The sequence below is a fragment of the Elaeis guineensis genome, chromosome 3, assembly GCF_000442705.2.
Source record: "Elaeis guineensis isolate ETL-2024a chromosome 3, EG11, whole genome shotgun sequence".
Lineage (NCBI taxonomy): Eukaryota > Viridiplantae > Streptophyta > Magnoliopsida > Arecales > Arecaceae > Elaeis > Elaeis guineensis.
The window spans coordinates 103,196,487-103,219,936 of NC_025995.2; the positions used below are offsets into that span (position 1 = coordinate 103,196,487).

At 38.6% G+C, this 23,450-nt stretch overlaps 1 protein-coding gene across 1 annotated transcript; it reads right to left on the minus strand.

Annotated features, from left to right (window-relative positions):
- Positions 1-12,195: 12,195 nt before the first annotated feature.
- On the minus strand, positions 12,196-23,020 carry LOC105041312 (J domain-containing protein spf31). Its single transcript, XM_010918230.4, has 9 exons — positions 22,758-23,020; positions 20,699-20,789; positions 20,550-20,610; positions 16,362-16,439; positions 15,715-15,788; positions 13,970-14,083; positions 13,755-13,862; positions 12,635-12,673; positions 12,196-12,538 (listed from the first exon to the last, which is right to left on the minus strand). Exons 1-9 carry the CDS (start codon positions 22,991-22,993, stop codon positions 12,452-12,454), a joined length of 888 nt encoding a protein of 295 aa, XP_010916532.1. The 5' UTR covers positions 22,994-23,020; the 3' UTR covers positions 12,196-12,451.
- Positions 23,021-23,450: the final 430 nt, after the last annotated feature.

A 23,450-nucleotide genomic window follows, 5' to 3' on the forward strand; every position in this document is an offset into this window, starting at 1 on the left:
TCAACACATCCTAACCCTTATAAACGGTTATCGGCTACGTGTCATGGCTATTAATGAGAATAAATAGCCCATTAGCTCCATAATTATGGTCTGATAATTTAGCATCATAAAAAGTGAGACCACATATTCGACGGTTACATCAGAATCATCTATAAAAGGGAGGTAAACGAACAACACGGATAAGGCAATTCTGGACTAAGACTCTATCATTCAAAATATTCTTATCTGCTGTTCATCAATCTCCTCTCTAACTTAATCATTGGAGGATCCCCGTCGGACATAATTTCGGTCTGTAAAGACTGTCTTGCAGGTACTCTTCACCGGCGACAGGCGATAGAAGATTGGTCGCAACAGATTGACGCACCAAGTAGGGGAAGACTACAGTCAACTATGCTAAGAACCAGAGCACAACATTCGACTGGATCGGTGAGGCAGTCTTTCCATCGAAAAGATGTTTTTCCTCCACTTCCAATGGCAGAGCCCAGTTCCTCGCATCCTGTGGTTACCACGGACACATAGATTGCTATATTTACACAGCAAATGAAGGTTTTGATGGAGGTGGTTCAAAGTCTCCAGCAGCAGCAGCAGCCGCCAGTAGAGCAACCAGTGGCTCAGTCAGTGCCATCCAGGCACAGCCGCCATCCTCTACAGTGCTCACCCTCCTCATCTTCGGAGCGATCGTCTCGACACTCTCATCGAGACGGGCAATGATATTCTCGACATTCTCACTGTGCCACCTAGTATTCACGACGTTCTCCCTCTTCTTCTCGTGCACATAGTATTAAGAAGGGGAAACGACCGCGAATGCCTTCTGCTTCTTCTTCTTCAAACTCTTCAAGGGGTTTCATCCTTGGAGTTTTCCAGCAACGGCAGCTTGATGACCATGAATGCAAGTTTCAAAAAATTGATCATCAGCTCGTTCGACTTCAGATAGAAGGTCGAAAGTCTTCCAATGACTACGACTTCCACACTGCCCAGCCTCTCTCTCGATGAATCTTGGATGAACCGATTTTTTCTTAGTTCAAGATACCGCAGATGGAGCCATACGATGGTTTTACCGATCCGATCGATCATCTGAAGAGCTATAAGGCTCTCATAATGATCCAGAGGGCAACCAACGCCCTCTTATGTATTGACTTTCCGGCAACTCTTCAAAAGGCTGCTCGAGCCTGGTATTTCAAACTCCAATCGGAGAGCATTAACTCTTTCGAACAGCTTGAGCATTCTTTTGTGGCCTACTTCAGTACAAGTCAAAGACCGCCACGGACATCCGACAGTCTCTTCTCAATTAAGCAAGGTGAGACAGAGATATTGAGAGATTTTGTGGCTCATTTCAATGCAGTCACACTTGAGGTCAGAGACCTCAAAGAAGACATGACTATATCGACCATAAAAAGAAGTCTGAAGAGATCCAGATTTACTTACTCTCTAGATAAATCTCTCTCTCAGACCTATGCTAAACTTCTGGAGCACGCGTATAAGTATATTCGCATGGATGAAGCTGCTTCTGACCGACGTCAAACAGACGACAAAGGTCAGAAGAAGAAACAAAAAAAAGTGAAGCTCCAACTGAATCAAGTAGGCCGACTGTCAACAAACGAGTTTCACCTCGATGACAGAATCTGAAGCCGAACAACTGTGGCAGATATGACTCCTACACTCCTCTCTCTGCTCTCCGTACGCAGATCCTGATGAAGATTGAAGGAGAGGAGTACTTACGACACCCCCCACTAATGAAAGCACCATTGAGGAGCCGAGACAAGAAGTACTGTCGGTTTCATCATGATCACGATCACGATACAGAATAGTGCATCCAGCTCAGAGATGAGATAGAAGCCCTGATTCGATGAGGCTACTTCAAAAAATTTCAGTGTGATCGCCTGACTCAACCTCTGACCGACCAACAACCTCAATCGCAAGCTGAGGAAACACTCAACAATCGACCAATGGTGGGAGTAATCAACATGAGCTCCGGACGACAGAAGAATTGGGGGACAACTTTCGAAAAAGAGTCAGTGAAGAAACGATGACTTAACAATGTAATAATTTTTTTGAAAGAAGATGTTTGAAAAATTCAAACTTCTCATGATGATGCTGTCGTTCTCTCGACAATGATAGCTAATTATGATGTAAAAAAAAATTTAGTGGATAATGGAAGCTCGAAAGATGTATTGTTTTATTCGACTTTCTCTCAAATGCGATTACTGACGGATCGATTTAGAAGAGTTTCGACGCCATTGATCGATTTCACAGGAGATGCAGTAACTGTGGAGGGAGAAATCACTCTCCTATTAACTGCAGGAATTGAACCACAATTAAATACTATTCTCGTGATATTTATGGTTGTCCGAGTTTTCTCGACTTATAATGCTATACTCGGATGATCTGGACTGAATGCTCTGAGAGCAATAGTCTCGACTTATCATCTACTAGTCTAATTTTCGACAAGAAATGGAGTCGGAGAGATGTGTGGAGATCAATAACTTGCCCGACGCTGCTTGCTAATTTTCACACAAAATAATCAACTTGAAGACCTTTTATTTGTCGATAAATTGGATCAAAAAAAAATGAAGAGAGGGGTGAACCAGCCGAGTAATTGATTTTCATCTCGTTAAAAGAAGAAGATCCTGAGAAGACGGTCTCAATTGGATTGCAGCTGTCTGATCTGGAGTAGTAGCAACTAATAAATCTACTTAGGACAAACATCGATATTTTTGCTTGATCGGCTACTGATATGTCAGGTATGCTTTCGGAAGTAATAACCCATCGACTAAACATTGATCCAAAGATTAAGTCAATGAGATAAAAGAAAAGATCTTTTGCTCCTGAAAGGCAGAAGGTCATCGATGAAGAAGTCGACAAGCTCCTCATAGCTAGCTTCATCAGAGAAGCTATCTATCCTGATTAGCTCATCAATGTAGTGATAGTGAGAAAGGCCAATGAGAAATGAAGAATCTGCATCGATTACATAAATATAAACGAAGCTTATTCGAAAGACAGTTTTTCTTTATCGAAGATTGATCAACTAGTTGATGTGGCTTCGAGGCACCGACTCTTAAGCATCATGGATACTTTTGCAGACTACAATCAGATTTGGATGATATCTGAAGATGAGAAGCACACAGCCTTTGTAACCGATAAAGGTATCTACTGCTATAGAGTAATATCTTTCGGTTTAAAAAATGCTGGAGCCACATATCAACGGCTAGTTAACAAAATCTTCAAGACACAGATCGGATGAAATATTAAAGTGTATGTGGACGACATACTGGTGAAAAGCCTTCAAACTACTGACCATATTTGAGATCTAGAAGAAGCCTTCAGCACACTTCGACGACATCAGATGAAGTTGAATTCGATAAAGTGAGCGTTCGGAGTAACTTCTAGAAAGTTTCTCAGATTTCTTGTGTCTCAATGATGAATCGAGGTTAATCTCAAAAAAATAAAGGCTATCATCAACATGAAGCATCTTAGTTCTAAGAAAGAGATACAACAGCTTAACGAAAGGATTACTGCACAATCGATTCATATCAAGATTGGCAGAAAGATGCTTGTCTTTCTTCAAAATTTTGAGACAATCAAACGACTTTATATAGTCAGACAAGTATCGACAATCCTTCGAAGATCTAAAAATATATTTGACATTTTCACTGCTGCTTACAAAATTAAAGATCGGAGAAACTTTGTGTCTCTACTTGATAACATTGATGGAAGTAGTTAGTTCGGTGCTTATTCAAGAGGATGAAAATTAAATTCAACGACCAATCTACTATACTAGTAAGGGGCTTCACAATGTTGAAGTGAGATATTCAAGAGCAGAGAAGATGATCTACGCTCTGATCATATCATCACAATGACTTCGTCCATACTTCCAAGCACATTCTATTATTGTCTTGATGGATCAGCCGTTGAAGACAATCTTGCATCGACCTGATATATCGGATCGAATGACAAAGTAGACAATAAAACTCGATGAATTTGATATACAATATCGCCCACATCCATCAATGAAGACGCAAATTTTGACTGACTTCGTCGTCGAATGTACAGTACCAGATAATAATCTTGAGGATGAAGTTAATGATAAAATAAAGCAGGCCATAACTCTCGAGCCTGACTTAATGTTGGCATGGGTGCTACATATTGATGGAGCATCTAATACACAGGACAGCAGAGCCAGACTCATCCTCACCAATTCTGAAGGGGTTATTACTAAATATGCCCTTCGATTCAACTTTAAAGCTTCGAATAATCAAGCCAAATATGAAGCACTCTTAGCCGACTTAAAAATTACTAAGGAGCTTGATATCGACAGCTTAAAGATCTTCACCGACTTACAACTGATTGCTAGACAGATTAAGGATGAGTTTGAAGCTCGAACCCCATTATGATGAAGTATCTTCAGAAAGTGAAAGATCTCACATCAACTTTAAAATATTTTAAAATCTTTCACATCCTGAGGATAGAAAATATTCGAGTCGATGTACTTTCGTGACTCACAATCACCTCTTTCAACTTGTTGGGTCGGACATTCATCGAATGCTTTGAACAGTCGAGTATTGATAAAGTCGAAGAAGTACTACAAATCACTGATGAGCCAAGCTGGATGGATCTGATTGTCCAAGACATGACTGATGAAACTCTCCCTATGGATCCCTTAGAAGCCAAATGACTCAGATGGATGGTCTCTCAATATATTTTAATAAATGATCAATTATATAAAAGGTCATTCTCTCTTCCCTTACTGAAGTATTTGAGACCGACAGATGCCGACTATGCACTCAGAGAAGTTCACGAAGAGATTTGTGAAAATCACTTAGGAGGTAAATCTCTAGCTTACAAAGTCCTTCGACAAGGATGTTATTGACCCACATGAAGAAAGATACAGCTGAACTTGTCCGAAGGTGTGAACTATATCAGAAATATGCAAATATACAACACCAATCGGCTAGTCAGTTGACATCAATTATTGCACCATAGCCCTTTGCACAATGGAGAATTGATATTCTTGATCTTTTTTCTCCGACATCTGATCATAGGAAGTTCATAGTGGTCACTATCGATTACTTCACCAAGTGGGTGGAAACTGAACTTCTGACACAAATCACTGAAAGTAAGATGGAAGACTTCATTCAAAAATTAATCATATGCAGATTCGATCTACCACACACTATCATCACTGACAATGGTTGATAATTCGACAATCAGAACTTCAAAGAGTTCGGTGCAAAATTTCACATTACGCACAAGCTCACATCAGTCGATCATCCACAATCCAACGGAGAGATGAAAGTAACAAACCGAACAATTCTGTATGGACTCAAGACCAAACTGAATGAAGCTAAAGGTCTCTGAATGAAAAAATTATATCCGATCTTATGGGCATACCGAACAACTCCTCGTATACCAATGAAAGAATTATCATTCATTCTGGTTTATAGAACAGAAGTGATGATCCCATTTGAGATCAAATTACCATCAGCAAGAATAGAACAATACAGTGAGCCGAGTAATTCAGAATCCTGGAGAGCTGATCTAGATCTACTTCGAGAAGTCCGACAACAAGCTCAACTTCAGATGATAGCATATCGGCAAAGAGTAGCTCGATATTATAATGTAAAAGTTAAGCTGAAGGTCTTCCATTCAGGAGACCTGATCCTAAAAAAAATTGAAGTTTCAAGACATCTGGATTAGAGAAAATTATCTCTGAATTGGGAAGGGTCTTACAGAATAATCGAAACACTTAGATCGGATGTATTTTAGCTGAAAATCTTTGAGGGAGCAGCTATTCTTCGAATGTGAAATATCGACAACCTAAAGATATATTATCAATAAAGCTGTTCATATGTACAATATTCAGAATAAAATATTGAATTTCAAAATCACAAAAGCATCGACCAACTACAAAGTGAGTTTAGACTGATAAATGGACGATCAATTTCTATCGACTATATTTCAATTTTTCACTGTAAAAACTGATGTATCGACTATATTTTGACTTTCACTGTAAAAGTCAAAATACCGACTATATCTTGGTACTGACTATATCTCAGCTTTTCACTAAAAAAATCGACTCTAGTCGAACAACTATTATACTGACTTAGTTCTAACTAAGTGAAATACTATGCCAATACGATCTAGATCGAATTGAAATTATACCGATTTGGTTACGGTCGGTCGAAGGATATTCGGCTTGTTATCGATTATCAAATAACTAGACATACTAATTTGACTACGGTCGATTGAAGGATATTTGGCTTATTATCATTTATCCTAATACCTAAAAAATAATGTCTATTAACATTCGACTAACGGAGGAATCCTACAAGTATGTTCGGCTTGCCGATCAATATTCAGTGGTTAAATAGTAATGCAATGACATTGCAAATACAGAAAAGAGAGTTGGTACTTAGACAAATTCTTTCATTTATTGAAAAGAAGATTACAAAATTAGACTGAAGTCTGATTACAAAAATTTTTGATTACAAAAGAAGACAAAAACACTACACCGATCACTAGTCGTCGCCATCTCCTTGCTCTGGCATAGCATCAGTGACTGGAATGTCTTCTGGTGCAGTCGGTGCACCGTCTTCAACAGTCAGTGCAGCATCTTCAATCGGTGCAGCTTCTTCTTCGACAGCTCCATCTTTTGGGACAGGAGGAATGATGCTGCTCAAATCCAAATTCGGATATAGCTTTCCGACCGCATCTTGACCGTTCTCATACCCGACACAATAAGAAGTGAACCCATCTTCGAGGATTTCTTCCTTAAACTCTTCAAAGTTCTTGAAGTCCTCAATAGCATGGTTCAAAGCTTCCCTTGCTGACTCTGCTTCTACTTTCGCCAACTCTGCATCAGCTTTTGCAGAAGCCAACTCATCATCGGTCAGTGCCAACCTTTTCAGGGTGGCCCGATGTCTTCCACATTTGGCTTCGAGTTTTTTAATGCAGCCATCCCATTCTTGTCAAAGTCGGTGGATAAAATACTTCTTGCTCTTGACTCACGATTCAAGAGACAAGATATTCTGACGAGCCGACCAAGTTCGGCTCCAGAAGATTGAAGATCGATGGTCAGACGGGAGACTTTCTCTCGAAGCTTCACCTCCTGCTCGATTGCCGCCTGAAGTTGCTCGAGGGCAGCCATCTTCTCAGCATTGACGGCCACCACTCTGTCCATCCATGACTGACGAAAGTCGGCAATCTTCTGATAACCGACCTCTACATCATGCATGTCATGTGTCCACTGAAAACAAAAGACGAACCAAGCCAGATCAGATCAGATACATATATATATATGTTGAAGAACTTACCCCGAATATCATTGGGTAGAAAGAAGCGAACATTTTGGTTACAGTTCGGTTCTTTCTGCTCTCCCGATCAGCGGAGAGAAAAGCAGCTTGGATGAGCCGCTTGGCTAATGCCAGATTGGCCAAGGCCGACTCACTCTCAGAAACTCAGATGTCGAACAGAATCGAGTGGCCTACCGATGATCCGTCATCTGTCGAAGTTGCCAGCACCTTCCCCCGATCTCCTATTAGCAGCCCTGCACTTGAGAATGCAGGGAAATTAGAGCTCGACTACTCTTATGATGGTTCCGCTGGAGGAACGATCGGTGCAGCAGTCGATTGCTCGACCGCGACCTTCATCACGGTCCGAACTTCAGCTGGTAGAGCTGTCGATGGTACTGTCGCAACTTTGTCTTCTGCTGCCCCAACTTCAATGGACGGCACCTCTGGGAGCATTGTAGGGGCCGACAACGTCAAAATTGGCTCAAGAACCAACACCAACAGTGCATCGGATTCCCTCACCGGTGCTGATGAAGCAGCTGCTCAACCCCTCTTCGACGGTCGGGAGGATCCAGCTTCGAATGCTACCTTCTTTTTGACAGCATGCTGATGAATATCGACGGTCGATACTCGTGTCCTCGACTGCATAGCTGCAATCAGAATAAAAAAGTCAGTATAGTTCAGAAAAAAAAAAAATAAATAAAAGTGATCAACTAAGATATACCTAAGAAAGTGACCGAACTAAGACCGACATCGTAGAGAGCTTGTTCGATCATCAACTCTCTCTGTGATGGTACTGTCATATCTTTCAGTTAGTAAAAATTCTCCCAATTGTCGACCTCTACCTGACTGTTTTCGTTGGGGCCGGTCCTTGGATCATCCCAGCATGAAGGAAAGCCCCAGGAAAGAGAAGAGGAAATAAAAAAGAATCGGTTCTTTCATCCATGAATGGATGATGGAAGATCGGTAATGAAGAAAATACCTTTTTTTGGGTTGAAGAACCACCAACTCTTGACCTTAGGATGGGGACGAAGAATAAAGAAGGTTTGAAAAAGAGAAGGACGAGATTCGATCGATATTAACCGACACAGCAAAGCAAAACTAATTATCAGTCGGACCAAATTTGGTAACAGCTGAGCAGGGCAAAGACTGTAATAGTCAAGCAAATTTCGAATGAACTCCGAAATCAAAAATCGAAGATCGGTCCGAAGGTCTTCGACGTAGAAAGCAACCTGACTCAGAGGAAGAAAGTTCACCCAACCATCGGAGTCAGGAGCGAACAGCTGATATAGCTCCGGGATACGATACTGCTCTCAGAGTAGCTCAACATTAGGTCCGACTAGAAAAGAAGCTTCCACTTTCGGATCCGAAGGAGATTCGTCGGTTGGATTTTTCGACCGACTATCCTGACTAAAAGAAGCCCTAATCATAAAAGGATGAAAACTAAATAAGACCCTAAAACAAAAAGGGAAGATGAATTCAAAGGATGAAAAACTGGACCTGAAAGCTAAAAAGGAAGCGAAGAAGGGACCCTGGAGCCCTTTGGTACTGGGGCGACCTTCCGACAGAGCTTTCGCAACAGAGAATGGTGACAAAATGCAAAGTAAAAGTTTGGCTGAAAGCAATGCTATATATAGGATCCATCAATGGTCTAGATGAAGGTGGTCGAATCGAAATCTCATTAGATGACGTTATGTGGCAACATCCGGACCAACAATTGGTCGGGTGGTTCGACGTACCTATTCCTGATCGTGCCACCTCACCGTTATCCGTGTGAATAGTTCCAACCCAATGATGTTCGGATACGTGGCCAAGATCTACTAGTCAGAATCGTATCCTCTGGTGCTGAATTATTTTTCTACAACGACGTTTGGTACCAAATTGTCCTATCGAAATGACAACCCAATAATGATTCTGCAGCTATCGAAATGATAAAACAGCTGGAGAACTCTCGTATTCTAAAAAGACTAACAGTCAAGTTGGGGCTCAAGGCAACACGTGACGATTCTCTTCGTCCAACGTGACAGACCACGTGATAATATACACGTCGGATCACCTTAGACTTGGGAGTGAGGGGCAACTGTTGGGATAAGTCAACCGACCCCTAACTCCGACTCTACATCGGCCGCATGAACACATTACGCCAGCTTACGATCGGTGAACCGACCTACAGTCGGCTACTATCAACCATCAACTAACAATTTGGTTAACTCTCGATCGAAGACCATCAACATATCAGAGTTATCAGTCGATGGTCATTTGAGTCTACTACTGATTTATCAGTATTACCGACATATACTCGGCCTATCTGCTCAACACATCCTAACCGTTATGAACAGTTATCGACTATGTGTCACGATCATTAATAGGAATAAACAGCCCACTAACTCCACGATTATGGTCCGATAATTTAGCGCCATAAAAAGCGGGACCACGTATTCAATGGTTACATCAGAATCATCTATAAAAGAGAGGTAAATGAACAGCACGGGTAAGGCAATTCTGGGCTAAGACTCTGTCATTCAAAATATTTTTATCTACTGTTCACCAACTCTTTCTCTGACTTAAACATCGAAGGATCTCCGTCGGATACATGAAATCTATCAAGTTTTTTCAAAGAATGTGCCGATAATCTCATAAATGATGATTATTATTAACTTTCGTTTGTGTTTTGAAAGGGGGGAAATAAGTGGATAGCGTCTTGGGTGGTGATCAAAGCTTGAGGAGTTAGCAAGGAGGCCTTTTTGGTAAGCAGAGTCAACCAGCAGGTTATTAATCAAAGTCACTAGTAACCTACTAGGTTAGCTGAATTATTTATTGAGCCTACAAGTCCGGCAGAAGATAAAGTCCGCCCAAACCAAACCTGACCCCTGCAATTCTTTTACCATGCCTATTTATCAACTTTACTTCTGTCCCATTAAGAAAAGCTTCATCATCCGAATCGAGGCAAGGACCAGGCCACCTCCAATCCTTTCCATGCTAAAGTTAAGTTGACTCAAATTTATTTTTGGCTTGGATATGTAAAGCTGAAGCTAGCTTGTTTGAGCCACAACAGTCTAATTTTGATGTAGTACCTTTTCTCTTGAACAAGTTGATAATGCACCTTTCAGCACCTTATACTACGAATATTGTACATGACCAACAGTTGTTTCCACTCTTTTGATGCTCAGAAACGCAAAAAAAATATGTAATATGCTGTACCTGTCCAACAGTTGTTTTAGCACCTTATGCTACGAATATGCCGTACTTCTCTTTTCAAAGAATGGACGTCTCCCAAGATATTCTTTACATTCTAAATCTCAAAATTTTGAATCAAGACAGAAGTAGCTGCAATTTGCACTTTGGACTCTTCCGAGGGCGAGCTTTCAATGTAGAAGTTCCAACTAATTGAGCTCAGTACTCACTAAATTAAATTTAATGAAAAATAATTCAGATAGGAATTAAGTTCGATATAATAAAAATAAATTAAGAATTTTATTCAAAATTTTAAAGGGTGATACTCTCTCTTATCACTCATCTGCCATTAGCTCTCCTAATATGCAATTTTAGTGAGCACTACTATTTGATTGGAATCTAGGCAATTTTTCTAGATGCTGAGTGTCATGGTGTACACGTGCTAATGGTGTGCCGACAGCCGAGATGAAGTTTGTCTTCTCCGTGTCATGTCCAATGATTAGAAGGCCATTTGCTTCGTATCTCCGTTTTTAATATTTGTCACGCCTATCTCGAGGGAGGAAAATGATAGCCAGACATGCACGGAACAGAGATTAAGCCTAAATAAAATATTATTAACACCAGCCTTCTTCCAGATTATTTTATGTTGATAGAAAGAGACGTTCGCTATCCCAATATTCCAATACCATAATCGAAGTCCGGCTAGCTAGCGATTCGATTCTCTCTCAGAAACAGTGTTCTTAAAACTATGGACCAATTTCTCATCGGAAACAGTTTTCTGACGCGAAACCTTGGACATGATGTATTCCTTCCATCAAACAACTGAACCGAGAGACCATACTTTGTACCTTATAGTAGTTTTGGCTTTTTTTTTAAAAAAAAAGATACTGACATAACCTCCCACATACAATACCTCATAAAACAACCACTGGGCAGCAAAGTGCTTCCGTTATTCTTTTTCTCACAGCTAACATTATTGTTAGTAGACTGACTTTGTTGCACCAGGCCCCACCTTTTGTCCAGAACAGCAGCCATGAAGGGTATGGCTACGTTTTGGTTGGGGCGGCTGTAGGACTGGCCCCAATCATCAAGGGGGCCCCCTCCTCTTTCACAGGTCTAATTCGGATCCACCGAGGGCCGAAACGAGTTAACGGACTCCAAGCAGGGTGTTCGTTTACTTCTTTATTTATTAGACCATGATTTACTGCTGTCTGAATGCAGCAGCATTCCCCACACGAGTCATACCATCATCGCTTTACACTGGACAAGGCCTTGCTCTGGAGTATTCCAGTTTAGCCGCCCTGGTGCCAGGATTAGCTACAGATAAGACCTTGAAGCAGATAAGAGGTGAGATAGCATTAGTTGTCTCGTCTTTATTCGAGAATAGATGACAAACATGCTATTCTGACTTCGGAATCGCCAGTCTTCACAGTTCAGACAAACTGGGATAAACTTGATGAATCTGGAGTGTTCATACCTGAACTGGAGAGGGTCGGTTCTCCAATCGTGGCTGTTCGTAATTGGCACGACAACTGCGATAAGCTAAGCCCCATGCTACACATAAGGATGGGCAGCATGTGACTGGGACCCATCCAATCACGGCCATCAAGGGAGAATCTGAACTGCTAGCAGACAGTGGATAACCAACGCTAGAATAGAGAATGAGACCTTTGACCCAAGCACATGATCAGGAAAAACATGGAACATACGGGATTCAAGCAGGATTGGAGGATCATTCTTAGCAAAATGTGTCATCACCTTGTTCCAATTAAATATCCAATACGAATGTACTAACGTAAAATATTTTTCTTAGCGTTGTACAATGAGGCCAAATGTAGAATCCTACCAACTCTGTAGTAATACAAAGGATGTAATTCCAGCAAGCCCAACTCCATGACCTGCCTTTAACCACAAAATCGCTCTAACAAAAAATATTTGATAAATTTGTTCACTCATTTTAAGTCAAGTGGCGCAGCAGTGTTGATTGTAATTCATCCTCTCTTCACTGGCCTCTGCACATAAGATTTGTTTGGATCTTCTGTTTTGAGCTTCGGGGGTCGAATCTCTCCTTTTTTACCCTAGGAAACAAGATGGAACTTTTTTTTTTTCAGAAAAAGTATTCCGCCATGCCAGTCACCAATTTATCCAGAGCTAATATGCATTATCTTTCTTACCTTCTTTCCAGTCTTCATGAAATCTCTCCAGCTGGAAACCTGTAGATACAACTAAATCAGGTAAACGGGATGCGGATGAAACAGCAGGGTGAAGCACAAGTTCCACAATCTGCTATGATTACTAGGTTTGTTGTATTCAAATTTAAATGTAATTTTAATCAAAGATCCATGGAAAACAGCGACATGACAATGAATAAACATAATGCAATCCATCGAATATGCAAACTTGGTTAATATATTTTTTGTCATCATATTATGTTGCTTCATATTACATATATTTTATGTCATCAGCTCTTGGGACTCCCACTGATTCCAATATTATGCTGCTTCCTGTAAGTAATTTTCATATATCCTCCAAGTGCCAAAGCTACATCCTTTGAAAATTAAAAGAAGAGAGCTGTAAATAAGCATTTAACAGAATATTCAACTCTATATTTTATGTTATTTCCCATTGAAGGCATCTCTCATATTGATAAGCACAATCTTAATAAAAGCAACCATATTTCCAGCACCCATGAAAGCTAAATGTTCAGGAAAAAGTAACATTCTACATGTTCAAGATGTAGAATAGTTTTATTAAAAGGTCAACAAGTGAAATCTCAGACATGGTAAGATGTAGAGTTCGCCTCTAATTTTGTAGACTGTAGCTTTAACATTTAATAAAATATCAAAGAAGAAGGCATCTGGAGACTCCGTCAGCTGCCATAGGTTGACCTGAGATTCTAACGGTATCAGATGCAGCCAAACAAAAAATGGGACCGAAGACAGAGATACTTTTAAGAGAGATCATAGAGGCAGTTCCTATAAAAGATATGTTTGTAATTAGACTGAATGAAAAAAGTAACATATGATACACACAGAATATTTGAATACTTATGTATGTGCTCGGAAGCAAGACAAGATAAACTAGTTCCCTAAAGGTTAGCATGAACTCGCTTGTGGTGGTACTCAGCAATACCTTGGGTTGTAATTGCTCTACGACTATAACAAACATTAAAGTTTAGACTACATTTAGAATAGTAAATTTGCAAGCTCCAGATTTCTATTGATTGCAAGTCAGTTTAATGAACTTGTTTACAAGAAGAATCCTGTTAAAAGTTAAAAAAAAAAGCAAGCATACTCGCTGATCTCTTGTTTCTTCCCACTGTTCTTCATGCTCACGCTTCCTTTTCCACATCTCCTTGGTCTCTTCTTCTTCCTTCTTTAGTCTTCCTTCCTCTTCCGATATCTACTCAATGTAAAATTGCATTTTGAAGATGTTTAACAATCCATTAACTATCGTTAATTGTTAACAGAAATGAGGAAAAGGAACATTGAAATAAGAATCTAGCAGACCCTCCTCTGCATTTTCCTCCGACGCCACTCTTGCTGAGTTAAAATTTCACGCACTTTCATTTTCAATTGCTGCTGGAATTCTTCTGATTTCTCATACTGCTGCACATATTTTCCCTACATATAGCAGTCAGAAACTCCTTTTGGTCAGAGTTTAGGTTCTAATCTCATTCTCTCATTCAACATTTCTAAAGTAATATTTAGAGGAAAAAAAATATGCAAGCTCAAATTTTAACCATCAGAAACATGTTTTATTTATTCATATCCTCAATATAAAAACTTCAATTTAATTCAGATATATGCATGCATGAAGAGAAAATTAACAGTAAAAAAGAAGGGGAAATTAAACAACATTAGCAAAATTGAAAATGACATAAAGAACATCATTAGATTTTTATAGAAAAGAATTACATTACCCCATAATAGTCCCAGCAATCTGGGTTCTTGGGAGGGGCACACTGGGGACAAACCTAACATTTGTTTTTTCCCCCCACATCAAGTGGTTGCCCTAGGACCTTTTGAACATTGTGCCTGTCAGTCTAACTTTTGAACATTGCGCCAAGCAATGAGGCCTATTAGATTTATCTTGACACTTCCAACAGTCCAACAGTAATTGATTCTCCTACTTGAGCAACTTAATGGCATTGATTTTCTTTTAATATGTTGCATATTCAATTAAACATAGCTCGATATATAGCAAACACTCTAATGTAACATGAGAATTAAAACTTGAATAAATAATGCATGCACGTCTAGAGAATGCATGTAACTTATATATTACAGGAATGCCATATATAAGCATACAGAACTATTCCTCAGTGCTACCAATTTTATGAACACTTTGAATAATTAGACTTCTCGATGATGCTGACTTAGTGAAGCAATGTACATGCTATAACAATAGAGCGAGTTCTGAATGTGCTCAGACAAAACTCAATTGGATCCACTAAATGTGGTCAAATATCTCATCTCAGGCAATCTCAGGTAATGGTCCTGAGCAGTTGCCTAGATGACCAGGCGATAGATTTAATACAAAGTCACTCAATTAGTTTTTCACAAGCAGTTCATTGATACTATTAGATTTTCATACCACCCTCAAAATTAGGAATTTCAAAAACCTTAACACATACACAGCATCTTATCTCAAATAATAAGAGATTGTAGAGTTTGCTCAGTCATCCATCTCGCTGGAAGCTCGAGCACGAGTAGAGTTTTAAATGAACTATTGCAGTCACTGAATCAACACTTAAGTTTGTTTCATAGTACAAGCTGGTTGCACCTCTGACTGACCTAGACTCTTTCAAATATGTGAAAATATAACTCCATATTCAATCCTACAGAGCTAATTAAATTAAACAAAGTTAATATTCAAAGAAGGAAGTCATAGACAAAGAAATAAGGATTCTCAAAAATCATAAAGAATGTGTCTCTTAGGTTCATACAATAATAAATTCCAAATATAGAATACTCCCAAGACAAAACAATGAACAAATGGCTTTAGTCTATATTCAATTCTAAATATAAAGGGTGTTAGTTAAAAATTAAGTAACATGACCTTCAATAAACAAAGGGATTTTTGATGCCTGAGGGCAAATATTCAATCAACCAATAATAAGAAGCAAAATTTTCAAGCTTGAACATCAGATACATTGACAATAAATAAAAAATATGTTTGCAAAGAATTGCTCCATATATAAATGCCCTAGCCCAAAGATATGGCAAAAAATGAATGAAACACCTCACTTTACCTCATCAACCAGTGCCTTTGTTTTAGAAGCACTATCTTTCTTCAACTGTTTCGTCCTCTGCATCCTTAGTTCTTCTGTAGTTTATAATGAAAAAGTATACATTATTCTATCTGATAGTACAGCATGCAAATACAGTTGTTCCAGTGGTATAAAAGAAAATAAACAGAGGACTCATAAAATCAATTCCAAAAAGAGTAATGAAGAGCAGAAAAATTTAAAAACAACAACGCCTAAATCACTTGCTGCTAAAGCATGGCAGTACTTGACAAAATTGATAAGGGGTATGTCTAAAAGGTAAATTTTAAACCATTAATCTGAGAGGCAATATATGATAAGCATAAAAACAATGTTCTCCAATAGGGATAAATTGCCTCTGTATGCCAAGCATACGAGATATAGAACAGACGTTATACAAGATAATGAAGCTACACAGCCTTAAAGACAAACATTTTACCATGGTTGTGTGCAGTTGTGGATGGAAATTTAGCACACCAGCAGGGCCGCCACTTTTCAAAGAAGCATGGCAATTCCAAAAAAGTTATCTAATGTCTTGACTGTCTTTGAACAACGTAGTGAAATTGCTAGTAGAAAAGATAATACATAATCAAAGGAGAAGGAAGCATAAGCATGGAGATTTATGTGCGAACCTTTTGCAGCATTTATTTGATTAAGAAGGTATTCCCTTTCCTGTGGATCAAGTAGTAACTGCTGGGCTTTTGCCAATGCTATGGGAAGGCAAAAAAAAAAAAAAAATTCATAAATAACATTTTAAAAAAATATAAATGAAAAGGAACTGAACAGAAGTGGCCAAGAAAAGCCCCTTTCAAATAATGTAGGGAGAGAAAAATAACACATTAGCCACCACATATTTGAATGTTACAAAGTCATAAAATTTGGAGCAAGATGTTGTTTGACTAAGAAAACCAAAAAATACTGATATTGTAGCCACAGATTTCTAATGCTATAATTAAAACGCACCAAACTTCAGTCGCAGGAGAAGAAATGATTGCATGCCTCGTGCTTTCGAAAGCAAAAATGAACATACTTCATGCAAAATGCCATCACTATGTGATAGAGATTTATTATGCTTTTCAGTTTACTCAATCAACAGTTAACCACAAATATGAAGGTAGATGAAGAAAGCATCTAGTAGTAGACCGGTAGATACTTAGTATTATTGAGGAAAATATGGATGTGATTGGTGGAAAGAAGAAGCATCTCTGGGAACAGATGCACAAACTGATGATTGTTTGTGAATTTCGATAAACAGGAAATTACAAAACATGATTATATGCAATGTTTCAAAAAGTGGCCACTGTATGATGGCAGCTGGGGCACCATGTAATACAAAGGTTGTATGTGGGTGCATATGTAGGCTATGCAGTCGGTACTTTCCCCAAAACAAAAAAACTTTACACTTATTCAAGAACCTATTTCAGAAGAAACTAACACGTTAAGCTAAAGAAGTAACATGCCCTGATGAACCATGATCAGATATCAAGTCACCAAAACAATGAAGAAATCAACCTATTACTAAATGATGAAAATCCAAATAAAGCCCCAAAGATGCATGGCTTATAACCAAGTTTAGAGTACTCATATAATAAACAAAGCATACAGCATATAACTTACTAATCTTCAAAAAGACGCTTTAAAGTCAATGTTGAAGTGACTCATCACAAATATGATTGATCATCATCAAATCCCATAAATATTTGTGTGGCATGTGCATGATACCTTGACCAGTTGACCTATGTGTGTGTCTAGAGGCGCATTGTGCCATGTGATCACCAGAACAATCAGGATATGCATGAACATATGTGGCTGCATGAACTTTACCAAAAATAGCTTAGGACCTGCTTTTCTATAATGTTCATGTTTTAGGTTTGCCGACCAGTAAGGATTTCCAGAACAGGTCCAAGCAAATCGACCAAGCATACAATTTTATAAAACCCGTAATTTCAGGTTCTGCATAGATCAATCTGACAAAAGTCCAAACAGTCCTTAACAGGAAAAAAGAATATTTACAACTTGTGACTTAGATGTCATGTTGGCAGGACCTAAAGTGAAGATGAGAAGGTGGATGGTGAATATGGGTTTGGAGATAGGAACACTGTGGATAATTCAATATTTTAGTTCCTACAGATCTATTATCTAGCCACGTCTACTAATTCTTCTAAAAATCTGCTCACTCTATTGAGTGGATTGAATGCATCAAATAAATTATTTTTCTTCATAAGAAAAGAGAGATAACATGCAAAGTTTCTAAGGTGATATATGGAAAACAGCTAGCCACACAATATAAACTAGCAGATAGAAATGCATATGTTTGGATCAAAAGGGAGAGGGATGAAACTATAAAATGATCCAGCATAAGAAAGAGAAATAAAATAGAAAGGGAAAATGTATTATTTATTAGCAAATAAATGTTGAAACAAGGGAACAGAGTTGACAACTGAAACATAAATTTTATCTACATAAGACGTGAAGTAGCAAGGAGATCGAGAAGACTCAAAGGTAGCTCACTCTGCAAATAACAGGGCAGAAGACTAAAAAAGAGGGCAAAAGCCAAGCTGGAAAAAGAGGAAGAAAGAAAGAAACCAAAGGAAGAGCTAGGGGTGTCTGACTTGATGCAGTTATTTAGTTCATTCCATGCACTTAAACACTAATTTCTATGATTTTCTATGAATACACAACCAATTAGTCGACAATTATCGTACTTCACATCCCCATGCATTGTATTTGTTTCACTGAGAAGTGAGCATAAGTGTGTGATTTCGGGGGTGTCTGTATTCTTCTCTTCAAGACTTCAAGTAGTCACATGACAAATTCACAACTTAAGTGAGTCCACTGCATTGGTATTTAAAACATTGACTATAGCATAGGAATTACAGAGGTTATTTGAAGGATTGAATTGAAACAAATTTTCAGTTGAAATAACATCCAAAGGCTAAGATAAAATCATGGGATGTAACTTCTAAACTCATCTATTCCACACCAAATAAACATATGCACGGTAGTCCTATGAAAGCATGAGCAGGAAATAAAGCATATACAGAACAAGACATCTCATGAGAGGAGTTTAAGAGGAAATCTTTGATGTTAAGCTTTACACTAACACAATTATCTAAGGGACAAACAACAGCAAAAACAGCTTGAGGATAGCAAAAACAGTGAACAGCCACAAGAAGGGGAAAATACTATGGAAAACAACAGGTTGAAGAGGCAAGTGGTTTGAAAAAAATATACAGAGGATGAAAGGGAGGAGAAAAGATTGACATGAATGCTTACCAATAAAGAAGATTACAGACATCAAGCTTAATTGTCATCCAGTTGAAAAGAGACATACAAAGATGGATAAGCCTCCAAGTTCGCTCAAGTTGTCATATCATACAGTTTAAGTCTTATTATAGTTTAAGACCTAATAAAGTAATCTTGGACATAAGAAAAGTATATACTTTAAATCTGTAAGAAATTTCTCTAATATCTACAACAGACTCATATTTATGTTGCACAAAACCACTGAGCCATACTTGTTCTATGCCCATTTCATGACCGTTTAAGTGATGGATTTGGGCAAAACCCACATCATAGGCTTACATTCACCTCACTTGTAATAAATAAATACATGGCTGTGTTACCTGGAAGACTGAAGGAGGGGTGTGACCATGCTGGAGAGCTTGCTAACTTAAACTTTCTGAGCAAGACTGTCCAAATTTTAAGCACAAATATCTTTTCATATCATAAAGAATGTTCCAGCCCAAAAGTCACGATTTGGGCAAAGGATGATTTTTTCATAAACAAGCACGAGTAGCTAAAACAAAAGCTTAAGTCATAAGTGAATCACAAGTGGCCATTGATATCATAGTTGGCGTGCATGCGTTGACTGTCAAGCATCAAGTAGCATGCCTACACAGGAAAGCACCATATCAACATTTGAGGAGATGATTTTAATGGAGCAGATGGAAAGAGAGTGGGCATGATTAGGACAGTGTCTGGGTCTGTTGGTGAAGTTCGGGTTCAGACATGGCGCTGCCTAAGAATTGAAGTGGGAAGGAACCTTGGATCACATTCCATAATACCCACATGGATCAAATGGAGGGAGTGATGTCAAGTTGCTAGGTAAAGCTTGACATTTTCTGAAAGCATGTTGACAACCAATAAAGATGTCATGGGTGAAATCTAGAACTTTGGGCAAGCTGTGCAACTGGCAATGAGCACAATCAAGGCATGACAAATCCATGAGCGTAAGAAACAAGGTTTAATGTGAAGGGAAAATTTTAGATTATTAAGATCTCAGATTCACATATTGATTGATTTAATTAGACATGGCGCAAGTGGTAGCACCAAGCAAAGTTCTAAATAAATGGAGCTTTGGAGACAAGGTGTCGTGGCAATGACAGGATACCAAGAAGTTAGAAAACTCGCTTGGCAAGAGGACCAATACCAAAATGTACTAGTTTCCAATATGAAGCAATTGCTAAGCCTTCTTAAACCACTTTTTTGAAAGACAAACAACTGATAATTCTTCAGATAAACCTAGAACAAGAAAAAACTAATAATACAGAATTTTGAATCAAAAGACTGAGTGATGATTTTCTTGTTACGAACTCTAGAAGCTTTGGCAATCAGAACTTCATCTTATCAAAACCATTACTACTGATTTTTGATTCATAACAATTCTCATTTATTGTCATACCATCAAGAAACTACAGAAAAAGATTATTGACCGAGGGAGGAATAAAACAGCACATCACTAAACACAACAAAGACAGAACTATGTTTCAATTCAATCCACCATCCAATATAGAAGAAGCATATTTAATTTGAAGCACCTGCAAAAGCCTCCTTTGCTTGTGGATGCCTGCACTTGTCAGGGTGAACCAGCAAGGATAACTACAAAGTTAAGCAAACTTAGAAAAGATCAGACATCAAAAGGATTCCCAATAATTGCTGTTTATCAAATTCAAAAATGTAATTTTACCTTTCGATATTGCTTCTTCACATCATCCATTGATGAATCAAAAGGTAACTTTAGATGCTCAAAAGGATTTAACTTGAAACATGAAAGTATCCTGAGGAGCATAATCATTGTTCAGCAAGTTTTCAAAAAAAAAAAAAAAAAAAAAAAAAAAAAGCAAGATAAAATCATAATAATTAAACATTCATGACACACCACTTTAGAGTTGTGCCATCTTGATGGCATAAGGTGGTTGTCAGAAAGCAAAAACATTGGGTGAAATATCTTGGAAGATTGAGATTCTCCACATCATGAATCTCTGTCTGGTCTGTTAGTTCACTAGACTAGTTTGCACCAAGTTATTCAATATGAACTGACAGATTATCCGCCAAGTGCATATTGTATTTGGGCCTAGTTGCAAATTTATTGAGGCAAAACGTAAAAGATTATGTCCAGATGGTCATATGTGTCAAAGATCATATGTGACCCTCTACCATGTGGTATACATATTATTTATAAGCTGAACCAAAGACTAGAATGGATGATATATTAAATGTATACAACTTAAAAATAGTTCAATGGGACTTAGAGCATGATTTACTCTCTGCACCAACACCCCCCCCCCCCTCCTCCTTTCCTCCTCCTCCCCCTCTGCTTACAAAGGAGAGGGTGGAAAAATCCAAAATTTCCCGTATGCCCAACCTAAATCAACATATATGAGGCCCATGGGTTGACCATTTCCAGCCGTTCTTTCAAGGCTCCTAATTCATAAGTCGATTTTGAGTATGCCCATTTAAGGCATCTTATTTGGAGAACGTACACTGACAAAAAGTTTAAGTAGTTATTCGGAATCAAATGAGAATAAATGTTAAGAATCGGGGACTTAGGGTGTTCTCCGAGTTATTCAGCGGAAGGCTATTTTTCATCTCCTTATTTCTAATTTTGGAGGAGACTTTGCTTGTGCTGCTTCCTAAGTAGCTGGGCTCTAGTTCTAGCACAGTTCGACCAAAAGTGATAGATTGCTTGGTACCATATCACTCTTAAAAAAAGAACAGCCTACACAATTTGGATTTCCAGTCTCAAACAATGTGATGGAAATCTGGAATTTTCAATGCACAAATAAAAAAATAATCCTAAATTGGAGAATGTTTGAGTTAATATGAACAATAACACTTGCATGTCCTTTTGAAGTAGATGCTATAATTTTTCAAGGCTTGCAGTTATTTGAGGTGTAACTGATTCTTTGTTGTTGGAGACAATTTTCTCTGACTACTCTTTGGACATTTTCTTAAAAGTTCTCTTTCTTCCAATCATCTTGGTATGGAAAGCTAATAGCTTTAATTATATTAATAATCTTCCATTTTGTTGTGCATTCTCCTGTGCACTGCCATCTTATGATTCCACGAAAATCCAGGGGAAAAAAAAAAGATGGCCACCTACTGTATGCTACAGAAACGCCTACTTATATTCTCTTAATTTACAGGTTTTCTCGTCCTATTGTTTTGCTTCGCTCAATATTGTGTTAGAGTAGTTATTGACCGTCTATCCTAAAACTTCACCAAATTCTCAAAGTTGTGGAAAGGAAATATAATTATTGAATCCAATAATGAAACAGAAATCCAGACAAATACAAGGGGAAAGGAAAATCCTATCTCCTAGCAGACCAGACTCTACTCTCCCTATCAAACGGGTGAACAATCAAAGCATTCTCAGTCGACCATCCTTTCTCGCTCAGCTATCCTAACCTTTCGATCATCGGATTCTCAGTTTCTCCGACATACCAAATTATTTATTGAAAAAGAAAAAAAAATCTATCCGAAGATATAATTCTCATATGATCGATGAAACTTGAGGGTGACACCTTCCTTTCGAACCCCCACCGACTAAAATTCCCTCCATACTTCCGTTAAAAATTTCCACTCGAAAGATTAAATACTAATTTTCTTAGGAGTCGTTACATGTCTACAATAACATGGCATAAAACTCGAATCAAATAAGTACCGATTTTCGATAAAGCTAAACCAGTGGCAACTTAGAGAGGAAACAAGAAACAACGAGGGAGAGAAGGGGGTGGGATTGAGACCTGATGACCTCATTGTCTCTCTCGACTTCGCTGACCTCGGCGAGAAAGCTCTTGAGAAGCAGATCCTCCTCCGTCTCGGCGGTGGCCATCGGAATCGCGAGCTCGGCCTTGGCTTTCTCGCCTTGGCCTCCGACGGGAACCAAGCGGCCTCCGGTGTGAGGGGAGGGGTTTTTCTCAGGCCCAAAAAGAAACGAAACGGCTTCCAGAAAGGCCCGAAGGGGACCGCGGACGACCATCCGCCACTCGATTTTGCTGTCAGAGTCGCGTACATGGCGATTGGCGCGTAAGGATATGTGCGTGGGAAATGGGAATTGCCCGTTGCGTTTACCATCACCTTTTTTTTTCAATAATCCCAAAGGAACCAACGGCCCCCGGCACCTTTTTTTTTTTTTTTTCCAATAATCCCAAAGAGGGGTGGGGGGTGTTGGTTTTTTCTTCGTCAGGGAAAAATTCTTTGCGCACGCAAGTCGCGTCGAAAATTTGATATGGGACACATCATTTTGTTCAATCAATTAATCAATATAATTATTATTTTTAATATATATTTAATATTTATAAATTATTTTTTATTAAAAAATTTTGTATGATAAAAATATTCATATCTTTTGATTATAAAATTTTTTTATAAAAATTATAACATTCTTTCATAAAAATTATGATGCTCTTACCTTTTGAAAAAAATTATGACATCTT